We start from the raw sequence: 21,650 nt of genomic DNA, 5'->3' as shown, positions 1-21,650 counted from the left end.
GTTGTGACATGATGCTTCACCCCTAAATCCTTCAGTAAATTTCTTCTAAGAACAAGGACTTTCTCCTACATAATAACACTACTATCACTCTAAATAACATGTAATATTATTTAATATACAGTCCAACTTGAATTTCTCCAATTGTCCTCAAAACGTCCTTTTACAGTTGTCTTTATAGATTTCAGGCATCATCACACACTATTATTTAGTGGTCACGTCTCTTTGGTCTACCTTAAGCTAGAACAGTCCCCCTCCTGTGTATTATCTTTCATGACCTCGACTTTACTTATTTATTTATTTATTTTTTAATTTTTACTGAGATAGGCCCCAACATTTTTGAAGGACCCATCCTTCGAAATGGATCGTTTTACAGAACGTTCCACAATTTGAATTCATGTGATTGCTTCCTCATGATTAGATTCAGGTAAGACACTTCTGGCAAAACGTCTTACACCTTCACAGGGATGCCAGTCTGTCTCACTGTTTATGATGCAAAAGTGGTATGGCAACAAAACTTCATTGTTGCAAAGGTACATTTTCTCCTTTGCAATTAAGTAATCTGTAGGGTGATACTTTGGCAGTATGGGAATATCCTGATTCTCCACAATCTTTTTACTCAGTGGCTTTTAGCATCCACTGATGATCCCTGCCTGGATCAATTATGACACTGGGTGCTTAAAAGAAGTGATTTTCTAATTCTATCACCCCTCCTCCATTTATAACTTGGTGTTTTACTGTAAAAAGAGCTTTCCTTTTTTCACTCCACCGTTCCAGCTACTAGCTACCTTTTTAATACCCTTCTTGTCCTGAGGTAACTTAATGAGCCATGCTCCTGCAAGCAAAGGGGGTGTGACCCAGACGCTGGCTGAAATAACCACCTAAGGTGAGGGTGGAACTGACACGGGGAGGTAAGTGGGGCAGGAAGAATATCAGCAGAGGGCACTACTGCCCTGAGGCAGATTCGGGGAAGACTCCCCAAACACGGCAGGACTCTTTTCTTGTCCAGGCAGCCACTATACGACTGCCCTAGCTACAAAAGGACAGGGGGAGTCTAATGTGCCCTCATTAGAAAACAGTTCCTGTTATGGACTAAACGTTTGCGTCCCCTCCACCAAATTCGTATGTTGAAGCCCTCTCCCCCGAGGTGACTATGGAAACGGGCCTTTGAGAGCTACTTAGGTTAGATGAGGTTCTGAGCGTGGGGCCCCAGGGTGGGCTTAGCGCCCTTGTAAGAAGAGATGCCAGCAAGAGCTTGCTCACTCTCTTTCCATCATGCAAGGACAGAGGGAGACGGTGGCTGTCTGCAAGCCAGGAAGAGGAGTCTCACCAGAAACCCACCCTGCTAGAGCTGGATCTGGGACTTCTAGCCTCCAGTACTGTGAGAAAATTGATTTCTGTTGTTTAAGCCCCCCAGTCCGTGGTATTTGTTACGGCAGCCCAAGCTGAGTAGCACACCTCCTAATGAACTGACCCCTGTCAAATACATCTCCCCCTTTAACAGATTCATTTATTCAACAGTTACTGAGCACCTACAGGGCGTCACCACTACTGCTCTAGTTTCTGAGGACCTGCCTTCAGGAAGCTACCGTGCTTCTGGGAGATACAAGTAATACAGAAATAAGTATACCACTGAATGTCAAGCAGTGCTAAGTGCTATGCAGAAATATAAAGCAGGGCAAAATAAAGGAACAGGAGGAGAGATCTAAGTGGAGTGAGCCACAAACGTCTGGGAGACTGTGCTCCAGGCAAAGGAAGAAGCAAGCACAACGTGAACAGGACATGTTTGGCATGTCTGAAGAGGAGCGCAAGCTGCAAACAGCACACGAGTCTAGGTGTGGGTCTGTCACTGACAGAGGAAATACGACAAACTGAAGCACAGTAAAATCTGAAACTCTGCACAAGATGCAGAGATTCAAGAACTCAGTGAAAGTTATGTTGATGCCAAAGCCATTGGAAACGAGGTTCCTGCAGACTTGTGAACACTTGGATGTCATTGAGAGCGCTCTTAAATCTTTTTATTAAAAACTCCCCCCTGATAGCTGCTTCCTTTAACCCCTCTAGCTCACCCTCCCTGGCCATTTTATCAGCCACTCTTTTCTAACACACACCGTGAGAACAGAGATTGCCAACCCTTACCTCAATGACCTGCAAGCGACAGGCATGAGATGTATGACGGGAAAAGACACAGGAGAGAGGACTGAGGCAGGAAAGCCAGGAGTGCTGGACAGCACAGCTTGGGCACTGCAGTCGGACGGCCCAGGCCTGAAGCTGCTCTTACACTTACCACCTATGGGGCCTTCCAAAGTCAAGAAGCTGCTCTGACTCTCCGTGTCATCCCTTATCTGTAAATGCTGACGGTAACACCTATCTCACAACTCACTCTAACAGTTAAATGAAGTAACATCTGGCACAAGGTAAATACTCAATTATTATCTCATTGATTATTCTGAGTCTCACTTGAGATTTCACTAATTCTTGTTTTTTTCCCCCTACTTCTATTCCTTTTCTTACCCCAAGCAAGTTGAGCGTTCAAGCCTGACCTCAACCTAATTTAATAGCAAGATTATTTTCCAGTTTAATTGGATTTTGTTAAGATCTTTAGGCAATTACACAGAAACTATCTACTCAATAATTCCTTTATTCTCAATCTAGATATCTGTCTCATATTTCGTCATTCTAACCAAGAGAACCTGGAGATTTCTATTCAAATCCAAGAAACTCTACAGTACACTGACCCACCTATCTGTTTAAAAGGACCAAGAAATAAGCAAAAAGAAAAAAGATTTCTAAATTGTAGAGACAAAAAAGAACCACATAAATGTTAAAGACATATATATATTTTTAAGTCTAAACACAAAACCTAGAGGAGGGAGGGTACTCTCTCCCCAAGTGAGAGAGGAAAGAGACTTTTGTGGAGAGAACAGGTGGAAAGCTCCAGGGAAGAAGAAACGGACTCACAAAGTATCCATCCCACCTTTCTTCTCTGCGCCCTCGAAACCGTGGGTCCTCAGGATCCCGGGGGAAGCGTTCGTCTCCAGGTCTGCGGCCTTCCCACGCCCCTGGAGGGCCCCGGGCCGCGCCCCGGCCATCCCCCTCACTGAACTCCCTGTGATCAGGAGGAAACGGAGGCCCGGGGCCCCCACGCCTCCACTTCTCTTCTTGCGGTAAAGGTCCTCCTCGCCCCTCAAATTCACGTAACCGGTGGCCAAAGCGCTTGTCGGGGTGGAAGTCATCTGGTCTGCTGAAGTCATCGGGGAAGTCGGGGTGAGGGCCGCGCCTATCAGGGGGACCCCTGCAGTCCTGGCCGCCCCGGAAAGGACCCCTCTCGGGACCGTGCTCGGGCCCACTGCTCTGCTCGTGCCGTCTCTCTGACATTGGGCCCATGTGATGGTTCGGAGGACCACGTGAGTCACCTAAAGGAAACAAAACTGATTTTTACCTTGTCTTCCAGGAATCCTGCCAACGTAGGTCTGATTTTCAGCATCTTAAAATTTCAGAATGCATTCTTTTATTGAGAATGTTTTCCCTCTTTGGTTCCCAGCATACTTAGGAGACAAACGTCCCTAAGGCATCATATGATGAAAAGAACAAGGGTTCTGGGGGTGCAGATTTCATCACTCATTAGCTAAGCAACTCGACCTAGGGCAAATTATTAATCTCAAATGAGATTAGCAACTCAGGTGATGTGAAGATTCATTTAGAAAACACAAGAGAGCCTCACAGGCATAAGAACGAGCTTCCCTTCCTGCCCCCATTCCTTCAGTGTTTTTGTTGGGCCCACTCCCCATACCCAGGGAGAAGGCAACAGGGAAAATTCATGCTGAAAGTCGGGAAGCCAAGTACAACGAATTCACCTCTGCATTTGTAAAAGCCCGCAAGCTCACCACAGGGCCACAGGCCTACACTGCCATGATGTCTCTCCTTTAACTCCTAGTTCATTTAACTTGATTTGTTAACTCATACTTTGATTCTTAACAAAATCCTCTGTAAGGTACATGGAAGCATGGGCCTCTCTAATAACTGCTTGGTGACCAAACAGCCTTGCTGTACTTCAGTTTCAGGGTTTATATAAACACTTTTTCTGTCCCTTTCTGTGAATGATATCCCTCGTCTATAATATCATCACCATTCTTCGCAGATAAGAGTTTGGAAACCCACTAAAGATTTTTTAAAAATATTTTAATATATGTAATATATTCAGAGTACTGAATAAAAATGGAAAGCGGCCAATTACACTTAGTTTACTTTGAAGGGATTTGTTTTCCTGGCTACTGAATGATTATTGCAGCCATTGTAAATGTACATCTATTTTCTGTCAACATACAATGTAAATCAAATATTTTTTTTCAAGTAGATACCAAAGGGACACTCTTGCTTCTAAAACAACTAACTTTTAAAAATGAAATTCCTCCACTTGCCCAGCTCATGCCTTTTACTGCTTTTCCCTGGCAATCAAGATGAACTTCCTTTCCTTACAGCACAGTCGGCCATAATCCTTATCCTTCTAACATCCTTCCTCTCTCATTTTTACTCATTTCTCATTTCAATTCCTCCTCACCATTCAACGTGTTTAAAAAACTTGGAACTCTTAGTATAAAAATACACCATTAGAAGGACTCTCTCTTCTTTTAAGCTTTCTCTGTCCCCTCTACCTTCCCTTCTTTCCTTCCATTAAACCAGTCCTCTCCATGCTGAGGAAAGCGCCTTCGAAGTTGCCTTTTTGTTCAAATACCCCAGGTTTCTTTCCTCCTGGTAAACAGCCCCTCACTTCTCAGTGTGATCCTGCAGCTGATGGCTCCTTCTGACTTCATGTGGCTTGGACTTTGTGTGACCTCAGACACAGCAGACCTTTGACCTGAGGAAGCTGAACACATTCCATTCGAACTTACCTATGAATAATAATCCTCCCATTACCTCTATCTGCTTAAAAGTACCCTGGCTCCTCCAAACAAAGAAACCCACCACTACAAATTAGAAGGGATGTGGCCCCCGGTGACGGGCGGCGGCATTGGTTAATCCAGTAGGGATGGCTGGGCCACTTTCTCGGCTCTCCCTTCTCCCTCTGGTCCCTGGGAGGAGAAAGGAGGAAGGTCGGGGTTGGGGGGGGGGGGGCGGCGTGGTGAAGAGAAAAGGGGAAGAGCAAGGAGGAGAGGGAAGTAGGTGGAGACAGACACAAGGTGGGGGAGAGGGAGAGAGGTAGGCTCTCGGTTTGCTGATGGCTGTACCTTGTGGGAAACAGACTTCTTTTCTTAGGGTCCCCAAATCCAGAGATTGGTTCTTGACGCTTTCTTTCTCTTTTTCCCTGTTGGCCACCACTTCCATACGATGAGACTAAAATAAACATTCTCCTAATTCCTTTACCTCTCCCTTTCCTACCTCTAGTAACTCATGTAAATTCAGGACTAAGCTTTAAATTCCCGAAGTCCGAAGGCTGAAAACGCTGACAAGGACTTTTCTTGGTCTGACCAAATGGGGGCAAGAAACCTAACACGTACCACAAGGTGCTGTGGGCTCAGCCAATTAAAAATGAAAAGCGGTCTAGTTCTTTGTAGTGACGTCTCCACAACGCTCGTGGTTCTCCGGCCTGCTCCCCCGTGAAAAGGCGCACTGAACGTACAACTCCATCCATCCACCCACACTCCCTCCCAGTCCCACCCTGTAGCTCTCCACCCATAGCTGCCCACTCACCACACTCCTGCTCCAGCTCCTCCTGCACGTGTGAGAGCTGAACACCTCGGCAGAGCAGGGACTGCGGCTCCTGCGCGTGCCCCCTTCCAACCCTCAGGGGTGCCTCAACTTCCACACAGCCTCCTATCTCAACACTGACAAGTCTCATCTCTGTGCTTTTCATATTATCAACAACCTGAGGCACAACACACTGGTACACGGCTTTCTTCTTTTCAAAGGGTACAGAACAGTGTAACCAGCTAAAGAATGCAATATATGACACAATTTGAGGGGAGGAGGGGGTGATATTAAAAACACCGTCAAAATCTCTGAATTCTTTATCCCATCAAAAATTTAAACTGAGACAGTTCAGCTCTCTGGGAGGCTAAAAACATACGCTTGCGTTCCGTTAGCACAGGAACCACTCCCACTCCCAGGAGACGGACAAGGCCGGCCTGTGGCTCAGGCCCTGCTCTTGGTGGCTGTCCAGGGGTCTCACCGCCCACTTCCAGTGGCGAGGAGCTGCTTCCTCTGGGCAGGATCTGGGCTATAACTAAAGCAAGTCTACGAAAACGACATAAGACAAAGCTATGACCTGAAGTGACTAGGCTCTTAGTTTCCCTTGAGGTTCCAATGACCATTCTATCAATTACTTACCAGTAAAACTATTGTAAGATTTACCCAAAGGAGATAGAATATAACCTCTTATTCAGCCAAGCAGATATTTACCTTTGTTAGGGCCAGGTCCTTGTCCAGGGTTAAGAGGGGGGATGCGACCTTGTGCTCCCTGCTGCCCTAGGCCTGGTATCAGGGGTGGGGGGCCTGCGTTCTGTCCTTCCTGAAAAGATGTTTTTAAAGCGGGGGTGTGAAATCAAAGGCTTGTGCTTCATGAACAGCAATTGTATCATAATGTGACAAGATAAAAACACTAGGTTGCCCCAAAACTTCCACGAGTAAATATATACCTAGTGACATTATAGCAAAATTGTCATTAAATTGGGGGAAAGGAGATACTTCTCTGACCATAATAAAAGGAAACACTTATATTTTAAACCTGCTGATAAGTTTTATTTAAAGCTAGATCTTTACTTGTAATGCCAAGCAAGAACCTCAGTGGAAAGTCAGAAATCATAACATAAAACAACAACACTCTGCACAAAGGCGGAACTTCTAGCAAAAGTAAAGACCTGGAAACCCGCCAGGACAGGTAAACTCTGCTCTCGCATCCATGACCCCTTTCCAGCTATAGAAAATATCCATCCTCTCAAGAGGTTATGGGCAGGTTTAAAAGGCGGGGAGCAGGAGAGTAAGAAGGGGTTCCTGACGAGCAAGGTGTTCACTCACTGCTTTCTCCTTTCACTCCCTGACCTCTACCGTCCAACTCCCCCGGGCTCGGCACCCACTGCATTCCCAGCTACGCTACCCGGGACCCGGGACGTGGGTTTGTGGGCTCTTGCAGCTTCTGTCTGACGCAAACCTGCTGCTCTGCAACCCCAGCTTGTCCCCAGTCCTAATATTCTGTATTTTTACCTAGCCGTGTCTAAATTCAGATTCCCCACACTGCCCAGTGACCTTGGATCTGGTCTCCTGACAAACAAACAAATAATCAAATATATATCTAGTCATTCCTTCATATAAAAAATGCATTTAGTGACTGGACCTACCATGAGAATAGCAGAGTTTCAAAACCATCAACAACAAAAGTGCTTTCACATTCCAAACTAGCTACAAGAAAGAGCAGCGTTGACAGGACTCATTTACAGCACTGCAGTTATAAATTGCCATCATTAACTCAACACCAGTAATTTCCATATTCCTTTGTTTCTTGTCCCTTTTACTCAAGGGCAGCTCTTATCAACATCTTTCACGCTATTACTGTAACACCTGAAGGCAATTCCATTAAATTTAACCAATTAAAACAACTGGTTTAAATAACTGACCTTGGGGACTTCCCTGGTGGCTCAGTGGTTAAGAATCCGCCTGCCAATGCAGGGGACACAGGGTTGAGCCCTGGTCTGGGAAGATCCCACATGCCGCGGAGCAGCTAAGCCCTCACCACAACTGCTAAGCCTGCGCTCTAGAGCCCGCGAGCCACAACTACTGAGCCCACGTGCCACAACTACTGAAGCCCGCGCACCTGGAGCCCGTGCTCCGCAACAAGAGAAGCCACCTCAATGAGAAGCCCGCACGCTACAACAAGGAGTAGCCCCCGCTCGCTGCAGCTAGAGAAAGCCTGTGCACAGCAACGAAGACCCAATGCAGCCAAAAATAATATAAATAAATAAATAAATAAATAAATAGCTAGCTAGCTAGCTAGCTGACCTGGTCAAAGTGAAGAAAGTCAGATATCAGTGTAAGAAATATAAGCAAAAAAAAGAAAAATACAAGCAAAGCTTTTTATCAGACAACTTCTGAGACGTGAAATGCCCTATATTAATCCTCCATTCTCATGCCACCAATATTTCTATAGGTCAATTAAATTTTTAGAGCCATTTTGCTTTTCATGTATAAAATCTTTTACTATATGATACAATAAAAACTTATTAAATTGTCCCCAACAGACCTGTCCTCTGGAATATGACATGTTTATATAATTTCAGTCACAAGGTGATAGCTAAAGTTCATTATGTTTTTATCCTCCAAAATGAAAACTGTTCACTCACTAACATAAGGTTAGGTAGGTAACTATTATAAACACATACAAATATACTCTGTATTAATAAAACATATGTTACTTTTAAGTCTTAGGACAGTTCTGGATGGTAAACCTAGATTTATTAAACATCCTAAATTCTGAAAAGTGCCCAATAAGCTCTGGAAATAAACTCAAATGCCATCAGATTCTTCATTGGTATGACATTTTTAAGTTCTGGAAGATGTGCTGAAGAGGAATATATAATCTAGTTATTTTAATTCAGTGAATCCAATGGCCACCTTCCCATTACAGACTCTCAGAGGTGTTGTGTGTTCTACACACAGCATCCACAGCAGGCCCTCTTCCACAGGAATCGAGTGCCTTGCAACACCAGCTCACTCAGTCACTCACTTACTTTTGGTCCACGACTGACTTCAAGGACACAAACCCAGTTGTTCATACCCAAATAATGCTTTCAGACTATGAAATTCAGAAAAATGTAAACACCACAGAGCCAAACAGTGTTCAATCCACCCACGCCCATGCAGTCTTCTGTAATTCAGCCCAAGCAAACTGAACTCTCATCATACCACCTCTCAAGCACAGCTCAGAGAATGGGTAAAAAAAACTTGGCTGACAGTAACAGAATCCTCTAAAAAGGGCCAAGAAAATTTCTACAGAAATACTCCCTCCTGTAAATACTTTTAGATGTGAGCTAAAAAAACCAACTTGAACGGAACTTCATCCAAAGGGTCACCATTTGAAAATGCACAATTCTGGACTCAAGAGATCTCTAGAAGCATTCACTGAAATGAAAATAGTGAGATCATAGTCTACAGCATACTCATGAGTTAAACAGCCTGCACTATCTTAAAAGTAGAGCCGGCAGGCAGATCCGCAGGCAGATAGGAGGTGGCTCAGTTGTCTGGCAAGCCCATGAAACACCAGCCTACGAAGGCAACAGCCCAGAAAACGGAGCAGGACAGGATCAGAGCCACCCATGCTCCCTCCTCACCCTCCTCAGGGCCACAGCTCTTGTGGAGCCCTGGGACAATTATGAACTGTATTCAACAGGGAGTTCATCTTTTCTGGAAGAACCTCTATTAAAAAACATAGGTTGAGAAGTAAAGATTCATATTGCGATGTATTTGGTGTCTACTTAATTACTTTAAGTACTTAATTTCTTCAGCCATGATGCTATTCTCAAGCCACCATCACTACTTGAGAGATATCTATACCAGCTGTGACTGCCTTTCTCAGCATTTGGAAGTGCCACCTCAGTGCAGAGTGTATTTCCCCAAAGTGTAATGCCTACAAGTTGGAAAGAAATAATACCTGGTTGAAGGGGGCCCGGGGCCCATCACCTAGCAGAGCTGTTTTCTGCTGCTGGAATGGTATTGGCCCTTGAGATGGATGTGGCCCTCTTGCCGGGTTCTGCTGTCCCTGAGGTCCAGGGGGCCCTTGCATGCCACCCTGGGGTGGAGGTCCCAAAGAGCCCTGGGGCGGCCCCTGCTGACCTTGTGAGCCTGGAGGCCCTCGCAATTCCTGGGGAGGGCCCAGCATTGATCCTTGGGGTGGAGGCCCCTGCATGCCTCGCATCTCCTGAGGACCTCGCATCTCCTGAGGGCCATGTCCCAGCAGTCCACTTGGAGGATGAGGTCCTCTCATCTCTTGAGGCGGGTGGCCCAGCATCATCCCTTGGGGAGCAGGACCCTGGTTCTCTCGGGGGCCTGGAGGACCCTGCATTCCTCTTGGATTCAATCCCATCAGAGGTCCCTGAGACACAGGACCTTGGATTCCTTGAGACCCTGGCCCACCTTGCATCCCATGAGGATGGGGAGGTCCTTGCATTCCTCTGGGACCAGGTGGTCCCTGCATACCTTGAGTACCAGGTCCCTGAGGGCCCAAGTGACCCTGGGGACCAGGTGGGCCTTGGGGGCCTATGTGACCTTGTGGGCCAGGTGGGCCCTGAGGACCCATATGACCTTGAGGACCAGAACTGCCCTGTGGTCCAGGTGGTCCTTGAGGTCCCAAAGGGCCATGAGGTCCAGGATGCCTTTGCATTCCTTGGGGCCCATGCATGTCCTGAGGCCTCGGCAACCCCTGGGGTGGGCCCTGGGGCCCTTGTGGTCCCATGAATCCTTGTGGCCCCCCACCTCCCTGATGCAGTGGAGGACCTTGTGGTCCCATTTGTCCTTGGGGTCCAGGGGGTCTAAACTGTCCCTGTGGACCTGGAGGCCCCATTTGAGCCATGTTCATTGGCATCTGCTGAGATGGATGAGGCTGTTGAAAACCTTGAGGGATCTGAGACATTGGACCTTGTCCTGGAAAGGGCTGGGGTCCCAGGAGAGGGGTGCCAGATGAAGGAGGAGGCTGAATTTGCTCAGCCTGTTTCTGTGCAAGTCTTTCAATTTTAAGTTGCTGGAAAGAAAGGAAGAAAAAGCATGCTGATAAAAATGCCAGAGCCCTTAAAGATGACAATATTGCTATCACTTATTTCGTTAGGGGAGCCTCAAAACAAACATAAGGTATTGATTGACCTCTAGAGTCCATATGATATTCAGATGTTCTGAAGGTACTCAGGCTTCCAGACTCTAGAATGCTTCTTTTTAGGTGCTGGGAAACAGCAGTCAGGACTATTTATATCCATCTTGATCAGGGAAAGCCCAACAATTTACTAGTGTTTTATCATTCTCGGTAGCTGCCAAAGGTAGGGAAAATAAGAACAAACCACCTGCTCTAGAGCTGACAGAAAAAAATTTTTTATCCATGGATAAGTAAGTGAATCCAAATTAAAACTATGTTGGTTTTATCTTGTCTATTAAAAAACGTATATTCAACTTAGTTCTACTTGCTGCTTGACTGATCTGGTTTTAAAAGTCTAAGAAACAGGATTCTTTTAGAAACTAGCTTCCTAATGCAGCAATAAGAAATGATATTGCTCATCAGACCCATCTGAGAGTCCCTTCCCTTCTCCTTAAGAGCATATCAATAAAAAAAAACGTTAATCACTACTTTCTTAGATCATCTCGAATCCCCCAAAAGAGCGTCACACACCTCCAGAAGCTGTGGGTTAGTATACTGTAATGTGGCCATCTCTTGTTCGATTTCTGCTTGTGTTTTTTTCTTCTCTTCCAATTTAATGTCTTCTTTTCTGTCATTCAATACCTCATTTGGAGCAGGAATTGGAACTTTATTTTGCATCCAAGCCTTGGGAAAGAAGAGAATATTAAAGTATACTCTAAGTGTGTAAATTACAATGACAGAATGAGAAAGCCATTCTATAATGTCACTGGCTCATTCCAATCTGGTGAATACAAGTTGGCTCAGCTGGTAAACTATCTTTATTTCTAATACTAATTCTTAGTGACACAGGAATGGAGTCAGGCAAGCACATCACTAGGTAGAAATTGTTAAGTTGATAAAAGCTGCAAGATCTCACATGTTATTAAGATGCAACACCTGCCTGCCTCTTCAAAAGGACACGTGTACTCTCTGTTGAGGGAACAAAGTGGAAGACAGACAGAATATGTTGAAGAGGGTCAACATACTCTCCCTGCTCCATGTCTCTTTTTTCCTTCTTCTGATAGCTCGGAATGATAACAAGGAGGTGAGAATAAAAGAAGACCTAGAGAAGATTCATGACAAACTCAGGACTCACTGTAAAGCAACAGATGGGAACTATGTCTAATAATGCCTGAAATATGTGAAGAATGCTCAAAAAGTATCTGTAGTACAGAAATACCTTCAACAGATGAGATAATCCAAGAGAAACCTATTTCTGCACTTCAGTTAGACTTACCAAGCAGAGTCTCCCACCAAGTGGGCAGGGGCTCACTTCTAGTTACTCACCTGCTGAAACTGAGCAGGAATAGGTTTTGCATAAGGAACTTTCTTCTGAGGTACTTTTTTCTGATCCTTTTGCATCACCTCCTCCATTCCCCAATCTAAACCTGGAATTGTCATTTCAATTTCGTTTGATTCATCTTTCCCTGAAACCATAAAGGAAGTAGTTAGCCAAGGAAATAAAAGAAAGTGGTCACTTCATCAATCAACACATTTTTGGAAGAACAGATTCTAAATATCATGCAGTTTACATCACTTTTATCAACACTTCTCAACATACATCATTTTGGCATTTTCAACATAATTTAATATCATGATTATAAGAAACAGGTAAAATTACAGAAAAAGTAAAATTTATAGGTACAACTTCTCTTACCCATCTGTTCTTGTTCCATAGCTAATTTTAGTTGTTCTGGTATTCCCATCCCTGGAATTACTGCCAGGCTATTAGGTTCAAGGTCATCTATACATAGGAATACAGCCATTGTCAACAGAGATTTTATAAATGTATCATGCCAATAAAATTAACACTTTATAAAAATGAAAATTATTGCTGGCGATTTATAAATCCATAAACTATAAAACTAAAATTCGTTTTGCAAAATCTTCTCAACACCTAACACTTTTATAACAGAATATCAGATTTCAAAGCCGGATAAACATGCAGGAACCTCACCGTATTCCACTCCATCTTCAGACATTCCAGGCAACAGGTTTAGATTGTATCGATCTCGCATTTTATCACCTGGTCGGTTTCGGGTCCAAAATTTGCTGTCAAAATAAAAGTATTTGGAGGGGGAGGAGAGGAGCATGGTTTCGGTGTATTTCTGGGCACTTAACAGTACTTAGCAGTCCTCTGGCAAAAACAACAAAGTTTTACAATGCCTTATTCTAAACATTTTTAATGTAGAAAGATATTTTTTAAATTAGAAGGCAAAACAAAATTCAAATAACAAAGTCATATTCAATACCCAATCTCCTTGTAATATATGTATTTATAAACCACGACAAACATGTCCTTAAGAGTAAGTTAGAAAACAAATTAATACATTCCTATATGAATAAAATATACATTTATCTCCTGCTGCTCCATAAATACAGTAATTCCTTGTTATTTTTGACATAAAGCTTACCTAGTATGGTCATTTGAGCCTGAGCAGAGAATATGTCCAAGAGGATGCCAAGCCAGACTCCAAATCATTCCTTCATGGGCCATCTCCATCCCACCCACTTCTTTCTCTACCCTGTAATGGCACCACAGAAAGTAGTCTTTTTCACAAAAGTTACCCAACCCCTCCCCCACCAAAAAAGACATTTTCTTTTAGTGCAACACAAAGCTACCAAAGTCTGTTACTTTGAATCTGGTCAATTCCACATGTTTCAGAGGTACTGATTTGTCATCAGTAATATAGTCTTTTATCCAGAGAGTACCTCAGAGGGGAAATGCTTCAGAAATGACCTCACCACAAGAAACAAGGAAGTTGGGTCATACTCTCCCTTCATGACTTCCATAGCCAAAAAGAGAGATGCTAAGTTTTCTATCCCAAACTGGGTTTACAGATACAGGACATATGAATACTCAGAAAAAATACAAAACACTATCATTTTTTTCATGTTCAGGTGCTCTCTTCATAAAATTTACAACTTCTTTACATAGTAAGTGCCACATACCCAACATGCCAGAATAACAAAGAGCCATCAGACCCTCCACTGGCAAAAAGTCCTTCATGAACAGGATGCCAGGCCACAGCTGTAAACAAAAACACGGAGAAGGACAAAACTATTAGGATCTCAGAACACTACAGGTAATAGTCAAAATGAGAAGCATATCATAGCCGCTGACCTGTAGCTTCTTTCTTATGACCTCGGAAGACTTGAAGCTCTTCTTTCAGGTTTCGGATGTCGAAAAGTTTACAGAGGTGGTCACGTGATGCTGTGAGTAGCCAGTTACCATTGAGATTTAATTTCACTTCCATTACTGTGTTTTTATGGGCATGACTACAAACAAAGTACCAAGAAAATAATCTGTCAGAATTCAAAACAAGTATAAATCAATATAATGGCCATTTTTCTTGAAAAGCACATGGCAGTCAAGATGGCAAGAAGTTTGGCCTAGAAGTAATAAAGTATGTAACATTATAGGACCATGGTTAAAAGTACACGTGAAAGAAATAGGTCAAAGACAGAAAGAAATAATGTCCATTATCTAAGCACAGCTTTCATTAACTAGTTAAAATAGTAGAACTTCAACTGGATAGAAAAGTGTATCTGTGAAGCAGGGGAAGCACCTGAACACATAAGTTAATATTCGATAAAGCTCATTAAATTTTAAAAATTCAATGAAGCTGCTCTCATTAAGTCAAAGCATTTTTAAGAAGGACACAAGATAGTTTGAGGGTTAATTTGAACTAAAGACTCTGCAACCGCTGAGGCCTGCACAAGGCACATCTCCGAGGAGCACCATTCACAAGGCGTTCTACTTGGTTGTGGCCATTGGAGTTGTGCAACAAGGCAGCCTGGCTCCAACCAGCTCACTCTGGGTATGGCTCAATTCCCAATCAGAGGGACCAGGATACAGCTGCTTAGTCAAAAAAACGTTAACAACATATTCATAGAACTGTGAATGTTTACAGATAATTCAAAGAGAAAATTTTTTATGATGTGGCTGCATCATAACTAAATACCTCAGACAAAAAATGAGAACTGATTCAAATATGAAGGGAAAATTTCTCTATAAATAGATGTAGTGAGATGGAGAAAGCTGGGCTGTGCCTAACAAATGGCACACACGTCGGGACTTCCCTGGTGGTACAGTGGTTAAGACTCCGCGCTTCCAAGGCAGGGGGCGCGGGTTCGATCCCTGGTCGGGGAATACGATCCCACATGCCGCGCGGCCAAGTTTAAAAAAAAAATAAAATAAAATGGCACACATATCAATTCCATACGGTGCCAAAATGTATTACGATGAGGAAACAGCAAGCTAGAACGGTAGTGATAACCACCTCCCCCACCCCCATGATTCCCAAATTTAGATGTACGTGGCAGAACAAAAATCAAGCCTTATTTTATTAGGAATTTAGAGAGAAATCATATTTAATAAATAAGAAGCCTCTAGGTATAAGTCCATCTGTTGTCTACACTACTTTTTCAGGAATACATGAGAGGAAAAAAAAGCTAAAAGTTAAAGAATACAGGCAGCTTTGCTCCCCTTGGTTTAGGGACCAAGGTGGGGTTCCTATCACTTACAGTGTTGCAAGACTCTGCCCAGTCTTGGGATCCCAGAACTTGATTGGCTGTTGACTATCTTTACTTCCTGAAACAACTAACCCTTTTGTTGGATGCCAGTCTACACACTTCACATCAGCACCGTGCCCTGTCGGAAACAAGTTAAGATAAAAACCTAATCAGCATAGATATGTAAAACAGGACTCCATTCTAATTTAAACCAAAGCAGAGAAACCTAGTAAATGTTTTGATCCTAGCACTCAGTCCTCTTCAACTTTCAAAAAAATTCTCTTTGGTCTTTGTGTCTGGAAGACTTTCAGGTACAGCAACCCCTCCTCCTATGCCACAATGCACAGGGACCATTCCTCTTCTCCTAGAACTAAGCTCACCTTCTCACCTACTTGCTGGTAGGCCAGTCAAGATTTCTGGAAGCCCCTGTATATAAAGCTTTGCAAACTTTTCATGATCTTCTATGTATTGTCCTAATTATTAGAAACAACGCTTGTCATTCACTTTAGCTTTCCTGCTTTGAAGTAGTCCCTATAGATCAAAAGTCCTAGATTCAGATTCAGACACCACCACTTTCTAGATGTGACAATACGAAAAGTATTCCATCTTTCTGATCCCATTTACTGAAATGCAGAATGGGAAAAATAATCCCTGCTTCACTCACACATATGTCAGATGAGATGACAATAAAAGCTCGTCTATCGAGTGCTCACTATATGATAGGCAGTGTATCAGCACTTATAAGCATCACCTCTTTAAATCCTCTCAAAATCCTGAGAGAAGCTAGTCAACAGTAACAGGAGCTGGAATCTGAACCCTGTCTGTAGGAATAGAGATAGTTCTCTTAACCACTGTGCTAGAGCATGAGGTTGCTTCAAAAACGCAACAGATTAGCCGTTACTAAAGTGAAAATCAGAATTTACAAAACTGAAAAAAATGAGCATTTTTTTTGAACACTTGTTGCTGTACAAAAAGAGCCTCAAGAGTATTTTATATAGCAAACGCACTACGAAGCAGGTGAAGAGGGAGGTAAACAGCATTTGAAACAGCTCCTTCTCTAACCAGGATCAAATCCAGCTTCTATGGAGTATGAGGTGGGAAGCAGGAAGGATACAGAAGAATAGAAAAATAGGGAAGTAGGGAAGAAGGAAGAGATGGTTCTAGAGGCGCTGGAGAGTGAACGTGCACCATGCAGAAGGGAAATTCGCATCTCAAGTAGGCAAGGACTTATCTAAAGCTCATCCCAGTGCTGGCGCTCGGGAGATACCAACTCTCTGGAGAAGTCTGGCAACGTGTACTAAAAGCATGGAAAAAGTACATATCCTGCAACCCAGTAACTCCACGTCTCAGAATTGATCATCAGGATACAATGGGTGTCCAAAAAGATTGGCATATAACGATGTTGACCGATACAGTTTATTTTTAAATGCTCTTGAATAGGAAATATACTACAGAATAAATTTCAGCATGGCATATGTGCTCAATGGAATATGATGCACCTATTATAAATGATTCTATAGATAATTTAATGGCATGAGTAAAATGTTCATGATACTAAGTTTATTAAAAAAAACAAACACCAGTGTGTATAGCATTCCTGATGCCATCACTGTAGAAGGCAAACAAATTAATAACGAGTGACTGTGTGTGCACATCTATATAGAGAAAAAAGGCAGGAAGTCTAGACACCAAGCTGTTAAAATATTAAGCTGGATAGCAATTTTAAGGTGATTCTTATTTCTCTGTGTGTCTTCTGTTTTTATATTTCCTACAATAAATATATATTATTTTGTAACTAGGATCTGAAGGTGGGAAAGGGGAAAGAGGTCTCGTTGTTGCCTTAATTTTTTATTAAGAACTGAGGATGGAAAAATTGGACAGAAATATAATTCAGTCCCCCAGCCCCTTGCTTGCCTTAAGAACTTTTAATGTTATTAACAATTTTATCCTTAAAAGATATGGCCAGGGAATTTTAAAACTTTATGGGCCACTATCACCTGAAATTAAGTATTATGTATAGATACGCATGTATTTTTACCAAATTTGAGTACAAAGTGCGTGAGAAAGTATTTTTAAAATGTGATGCACTATGCAAAAATGTTCATATTCTTAGCTGCCACCTCTACCCTCACCTTCTCTGGGACACTTTTATTACATAATGAAAGTTGAGCTTAGTTTAAAGAAGTATATGCAAAAATAAGAAAACTATCAACCCATAAGAAAGGAACAACAAAATGTATTTTAGCTGCTTCACTTTTGTTTTCGGAAGTTTTCTAAAATATTTAAGTAGAATTCAAACAAGTGAAAAATCCCATCCATCCCTTTATGTTAAATGAATTTACCCATATCCATATACATCACTAATATACATCAAACTGATTGGAACTGATCCTAGGATGTTATTTTATTGGTCACTGTCCCTAATAATAAAAATACTACTACTAGCAAACACATATACTCCTTATGTATGGTACTATTCTAAGCCAAGAATGTATACTGAGTCATCATTTTACATATGATTACAAAGCACAGAAAGGTTAAAAAAGTTGCCCACGATTATACAGATGATATGTGGCAGAGCAGACACCTGAATGCAGGGAACCGGCCCCCGAGCCACTGCTCTTAATGCCTATTCTATACTGCCTGATTACATGTGAAAGGTTACTTGGAGAGTTACAGAAGGAAAACAAAAATATGTACCTTCCTATTTGCTTCTCTATGCATAAAGACTCACCAAAGGACGGTACACTGCAGACAGGGTACTGAAATAGAAGGGGGACTATTCAAGCCTCTACATTATTTTACTTTTGAAAAATGTACATGTATTATCTACTTTAAAAAAATTAAATACAAATAAAATAATCTAAGAAAATATGTACAAAAAAGTATGTGCAGCTTGCTAACATTTGTGGCTTAAAAAGAGAGAGACACACAAACATACACAGAGCACACAATACATTTGCTTAAAAATGCATAAAATATGTCTGAAAGAATCTGATAATATTGACTGCCACCAAGAAGGGGAACTGGTACCCTTGTACCCTGGGAACAAGGGTAAGGAGAGTTCACTGTATATTATTTGGTAATTTTAAAATATTGAAACACATGAAATGATCTATTGAGAAAAAAATTCAATTAAAAAATTTTATTTACTAGATAACAGATTGATTACCTGTATGAAATCTTTACAAGCAGCATATGTCATTTTCATAATTTTTCATGAAAAAGAATAAACAGATTAAGCTGGCATAGAAGCAAATTGATATGCAACTGCTTCCTTCTCCAGGGAAAAAAGTTACTGAATTCCCAATGAAGTGACAAAAACTATTTCAAATGATAAAATTCTACCCTTTCATGTCAATATGATACATTTAGATCCAGAAGAATCAGACTGATAGAAATCTATCCTAAGAAAATAATTTTCAAGGATTTTTTAAAACTTTTATTTTTAAAATATGGTATTTGAAGCCTTGTTCATAACAGTTAAAAAGTATAAAAAATTTTAGAAGTGGAATGACTAAATGAACTGTGCCACAGTCCCAAAACAAAAGAAACATACAACTACTACAATGAAGATTCTGGGAACAAAGAAAAACATGCTCATGAAATAAAGGGAACTTTTACAAGCAAACAACACAGGCACAACCTGTGCATATGCTATGAGAATGACTATAAAAATGTACACATATATTTGCAAAAATGTAGATACGAATAAGCAGGAAACGAAAAACATATTGGGATAGTGAGAACAAAGGTACAATTTTTCTATCCACATTTCCTCTAATGTTATACTGTGGTTTTAACCAGAAATAACATGGGTTAGATTTTTGTGTGTGTGTGTGTGAACTTTTTGATATGTTTTTAAAATGAGAAAAAAATGCAAGTTACTTAGCTAGGTAATGTCTTATCCATCAAATTAGCAAAAATTAATTTCGGTGACACCCAGTGTAATTAAGTTACAGACACTCTTACGCATAACTGGTTGGAAAGTAAATCAGTACGACTTTGCAGGGAGGCTTTTGGCCCTACCAAAATGTTAAATGCTCACAACCTTTAATTCTGTAATCCCTCTGCTAGGAATTTACCCTATGTTTGTAGCTGTAAAAGCACACCAAGATTTATATACAAAGGTATTTATTACACCGTGTTTGAATTGTAAAACTGGAAACAACCTAAATATAAATCAATGAGGGGATATTTAGAAAAATTAAGATAAATCCATATAATTGAATACCATATGGCTGTTAAAACTGAAGCTGAAACGGAATCTGGAGTGACAGAAGTGTTTTATATCTTGATTATGGTGGTGGTTTCAAAAATGAAGCAGTGAGAAGGAACTTTCTGGAGGGACTGAAATGTTATATATCTTGATTATGGTGTCTGTATTTGTCAAAATTCATAGAACTGTACACCTAAAAAAAGGTAACTGTTACCATATGTAACTTACGCCTCAATAAACCTGACTTCTAAATAGTATAAGCAGAAAAGCAAGGTGTAATTTAGTCCCATTTGGAAAAAAGAAAACTTAAGCTGTTAATAGTTTTTTAGGGAGAAGAAATGGTATGGGAATAAGAAGAAGGCATTTACTCTTCTGTACTGCTTGAAGTTTTTAACATGCGCTTTTATTACTTTACTTAATGTCAACAGGCTTTGGTTTCCCTCTATTCAAAACTCAAGGGACTGACTGACATCAATTAGCGCCTGTGTTTGTCAATACAGAACTAACCAGTGCCTGTGGTCCCGGGAAGATGTGCTTCAGAACCTCAGTGGGAATGAAAGTTTTCGTTGAAAGCTCTTGGACTTGCTATGGCTGAATTAAGTTTCAAGGATAATATGGGTTTTGTGACCTGGCATGCTATATATAAAAACTTAATCTTATATAAATTATTATCTCATAGAAAAATGACTGAGTCCCAAACACATGGCTTATCAATTTCAACCATTAACCCTAAAGAACACCTTTAAAATAATTTTTATCATTTCAAAGGTCCAGAATTTCAGGATAGAATCATTCAAAGTTCTTTGTTATCCCCAAACATGGAAATTTCAAGACTGTAGTATTTGCAGTGCTGAAGCAATTCACACAGACTTAATGGAAAATTCATTCACGTGACAACTGTTTTTTATTGGCCTACTGACCTAGATATTTTAGTACTAAAAACATCTTGCTAATGGCTCAAGATTTTAGGACTGAAAACTTCTTGCCAATGAAAGACCAAGTATTTTTTAAAGTGGCATTTAAACGTTTCAGAATCAAGCCCATAAAAAATACAAAGATGAAACTCTCAACAACACCAAACCTCCTCCAGATACTATAAAGCCTAACACAGGAAAACGTGGAGCCCTGCAGGGGACTGACAGGAATCTGAAGGTAGATTGTAGTAAACACATACAATCCTTAGTAGGATGGCAGAGCTTTAAGAAGCCAGCGATGTGGGCACAGAGTTACCAAGTAAAAACTCTAAGATCCCCAGGAAAGGTAACAAGTAGCTCGGCCATACTGCAACTAGAAATGGAGGCTATGCTTAAAGAAAGATTTCAGTATTGAGACTTGGAGGTACAACTGCCAAATTCTAAAATATCCCAGTTGCAAATCATCAAATAAAAAACAAGACTGTCATGATAAATCTACACGTGACATTCCCTTTGAATGCTTATAAATATTTAAGAACTTAACCTTCGCTGTTCAATATAGTAGCTATTAGCCACCTGTGGCTATTTAAATGTTTTAATTTAGATTAAAAATTAGGTCGCTCAGTCACACTAGCGACATTTCAAGTGCTCAACAGCCACCTGTGACTAACAGCTAGCATACTGGACAGCATAAACACAGAATATTTCCATCATCTCAAGAAGTCCTATTGGACAACACTGATTCAGACTGTAATTAGACATTTTAAAGAAAGTTTCTCCTTGAATTTCCATAATCATATTATTTTTATTCCCTATCTCAGTTACACAATGAAGAGCAACAACAAAAAAATTACCTTCAATTGATACTTGAGCTAGGGAAGACCTACAAAGTTATACAGCCTTGTAATTTTTACAAGAGAAAACTGAGCCCTAAAAGGGTTTAGGCCAGTGGCCAGAGGTGGCTGGGACTGCCTTCTTCCCATTCCAATCTTCCCTTCACCTCACTAAATATAACATCCAAATGAAGTGGCAGAAGAGGTCCTTTTGTTTTGTTTCACTTATCAGTCAAATTTTGCTTGCTCAAATGTAACTGAGGAGGGTGTAGAAGGCAAACCTCTACACACCTTTCCATCTC

General features: G+C 41.4%; 1 protein-coding gene across 4 annotated transcripts in view; it reads right to left on the bottom strand.

The window, feature by feature from the left end:
- WDR33 (WD repeat domain 33) overlaps positions 1–21,650 on the bottom strand; it is a 99,381-nt gene that overhangs the window by 4,526 nt on the left and 73,205 nt on the right. The window contains exons 8-18 of one of the 4 annotated variants that reach the window (XM_061183012.1): positions 15,395–15,521; positions 13,992–14,146; positions 13,820–13,898; positions 13,282–13,392; positions 12,825–12,919; positions 12,525–12,611; positions 12,155–12,294; positions 11,360–11,512; positions 9,638–10,723; positions 6,397–6,505; positions 2,975–3,413 (exon numbers count right to left, since the gene is read on the bottom strand). In XM_061183012.1, the coding sequence (XP_061038995.1) occupies positions 2,975–3,413; positions 6,397–6,505; positions 9,638–10,723; positions 11,360–11,512; positions 12,155–12,294; positions 12,525–12,611; positions 12,825–12,919; positions 13,282–13,392; positions 13,820–13,898; positions 13,992–14,146; positions 15,395–15,521 (2,581 nt within the window). Of the gene's footprint in view, positions 1–2,974; positions 3,414–6,396; positions 6,506–9,637; positions 10,724–11,359; positions 11,513–12,154; positions 12,295–12,524; positions 12,612–12,824; positions 12,920–13,281; positions 13,393–13,819; positions 13,899–13,991; positions 14,147–15,394; positions 15,522–21,650 lie in introns of those variants that run through there. The other 3 variants (XM_061183015.1, XM_061183013.1, XM_061183014.1) reach the window with 3 other exon arrangements.

The sequence above is a fragment of the Eubalaena glacialis genome, chromosome 1 (assembly GCF_028564815.1).
Source record: "Eubalaena glacialis isolate mEubGla1 chromosome 1, mEubGla1.1.hap2.+ XY, whole genome shotgun sequence".
Classification (NCBI taxonomy): domain Eukaryota; kingdom Metazoa; phylum Chordata; class Mammalia; order Artiodactyla; family Balaenidae; genus Eubalaena; species Eubalaena glacialis.
The sequence above is the reverse complement of the archived record's forward strand: the minus strand, read 5'-3'. Positions and strand labels throughout refer to the sequence as shown.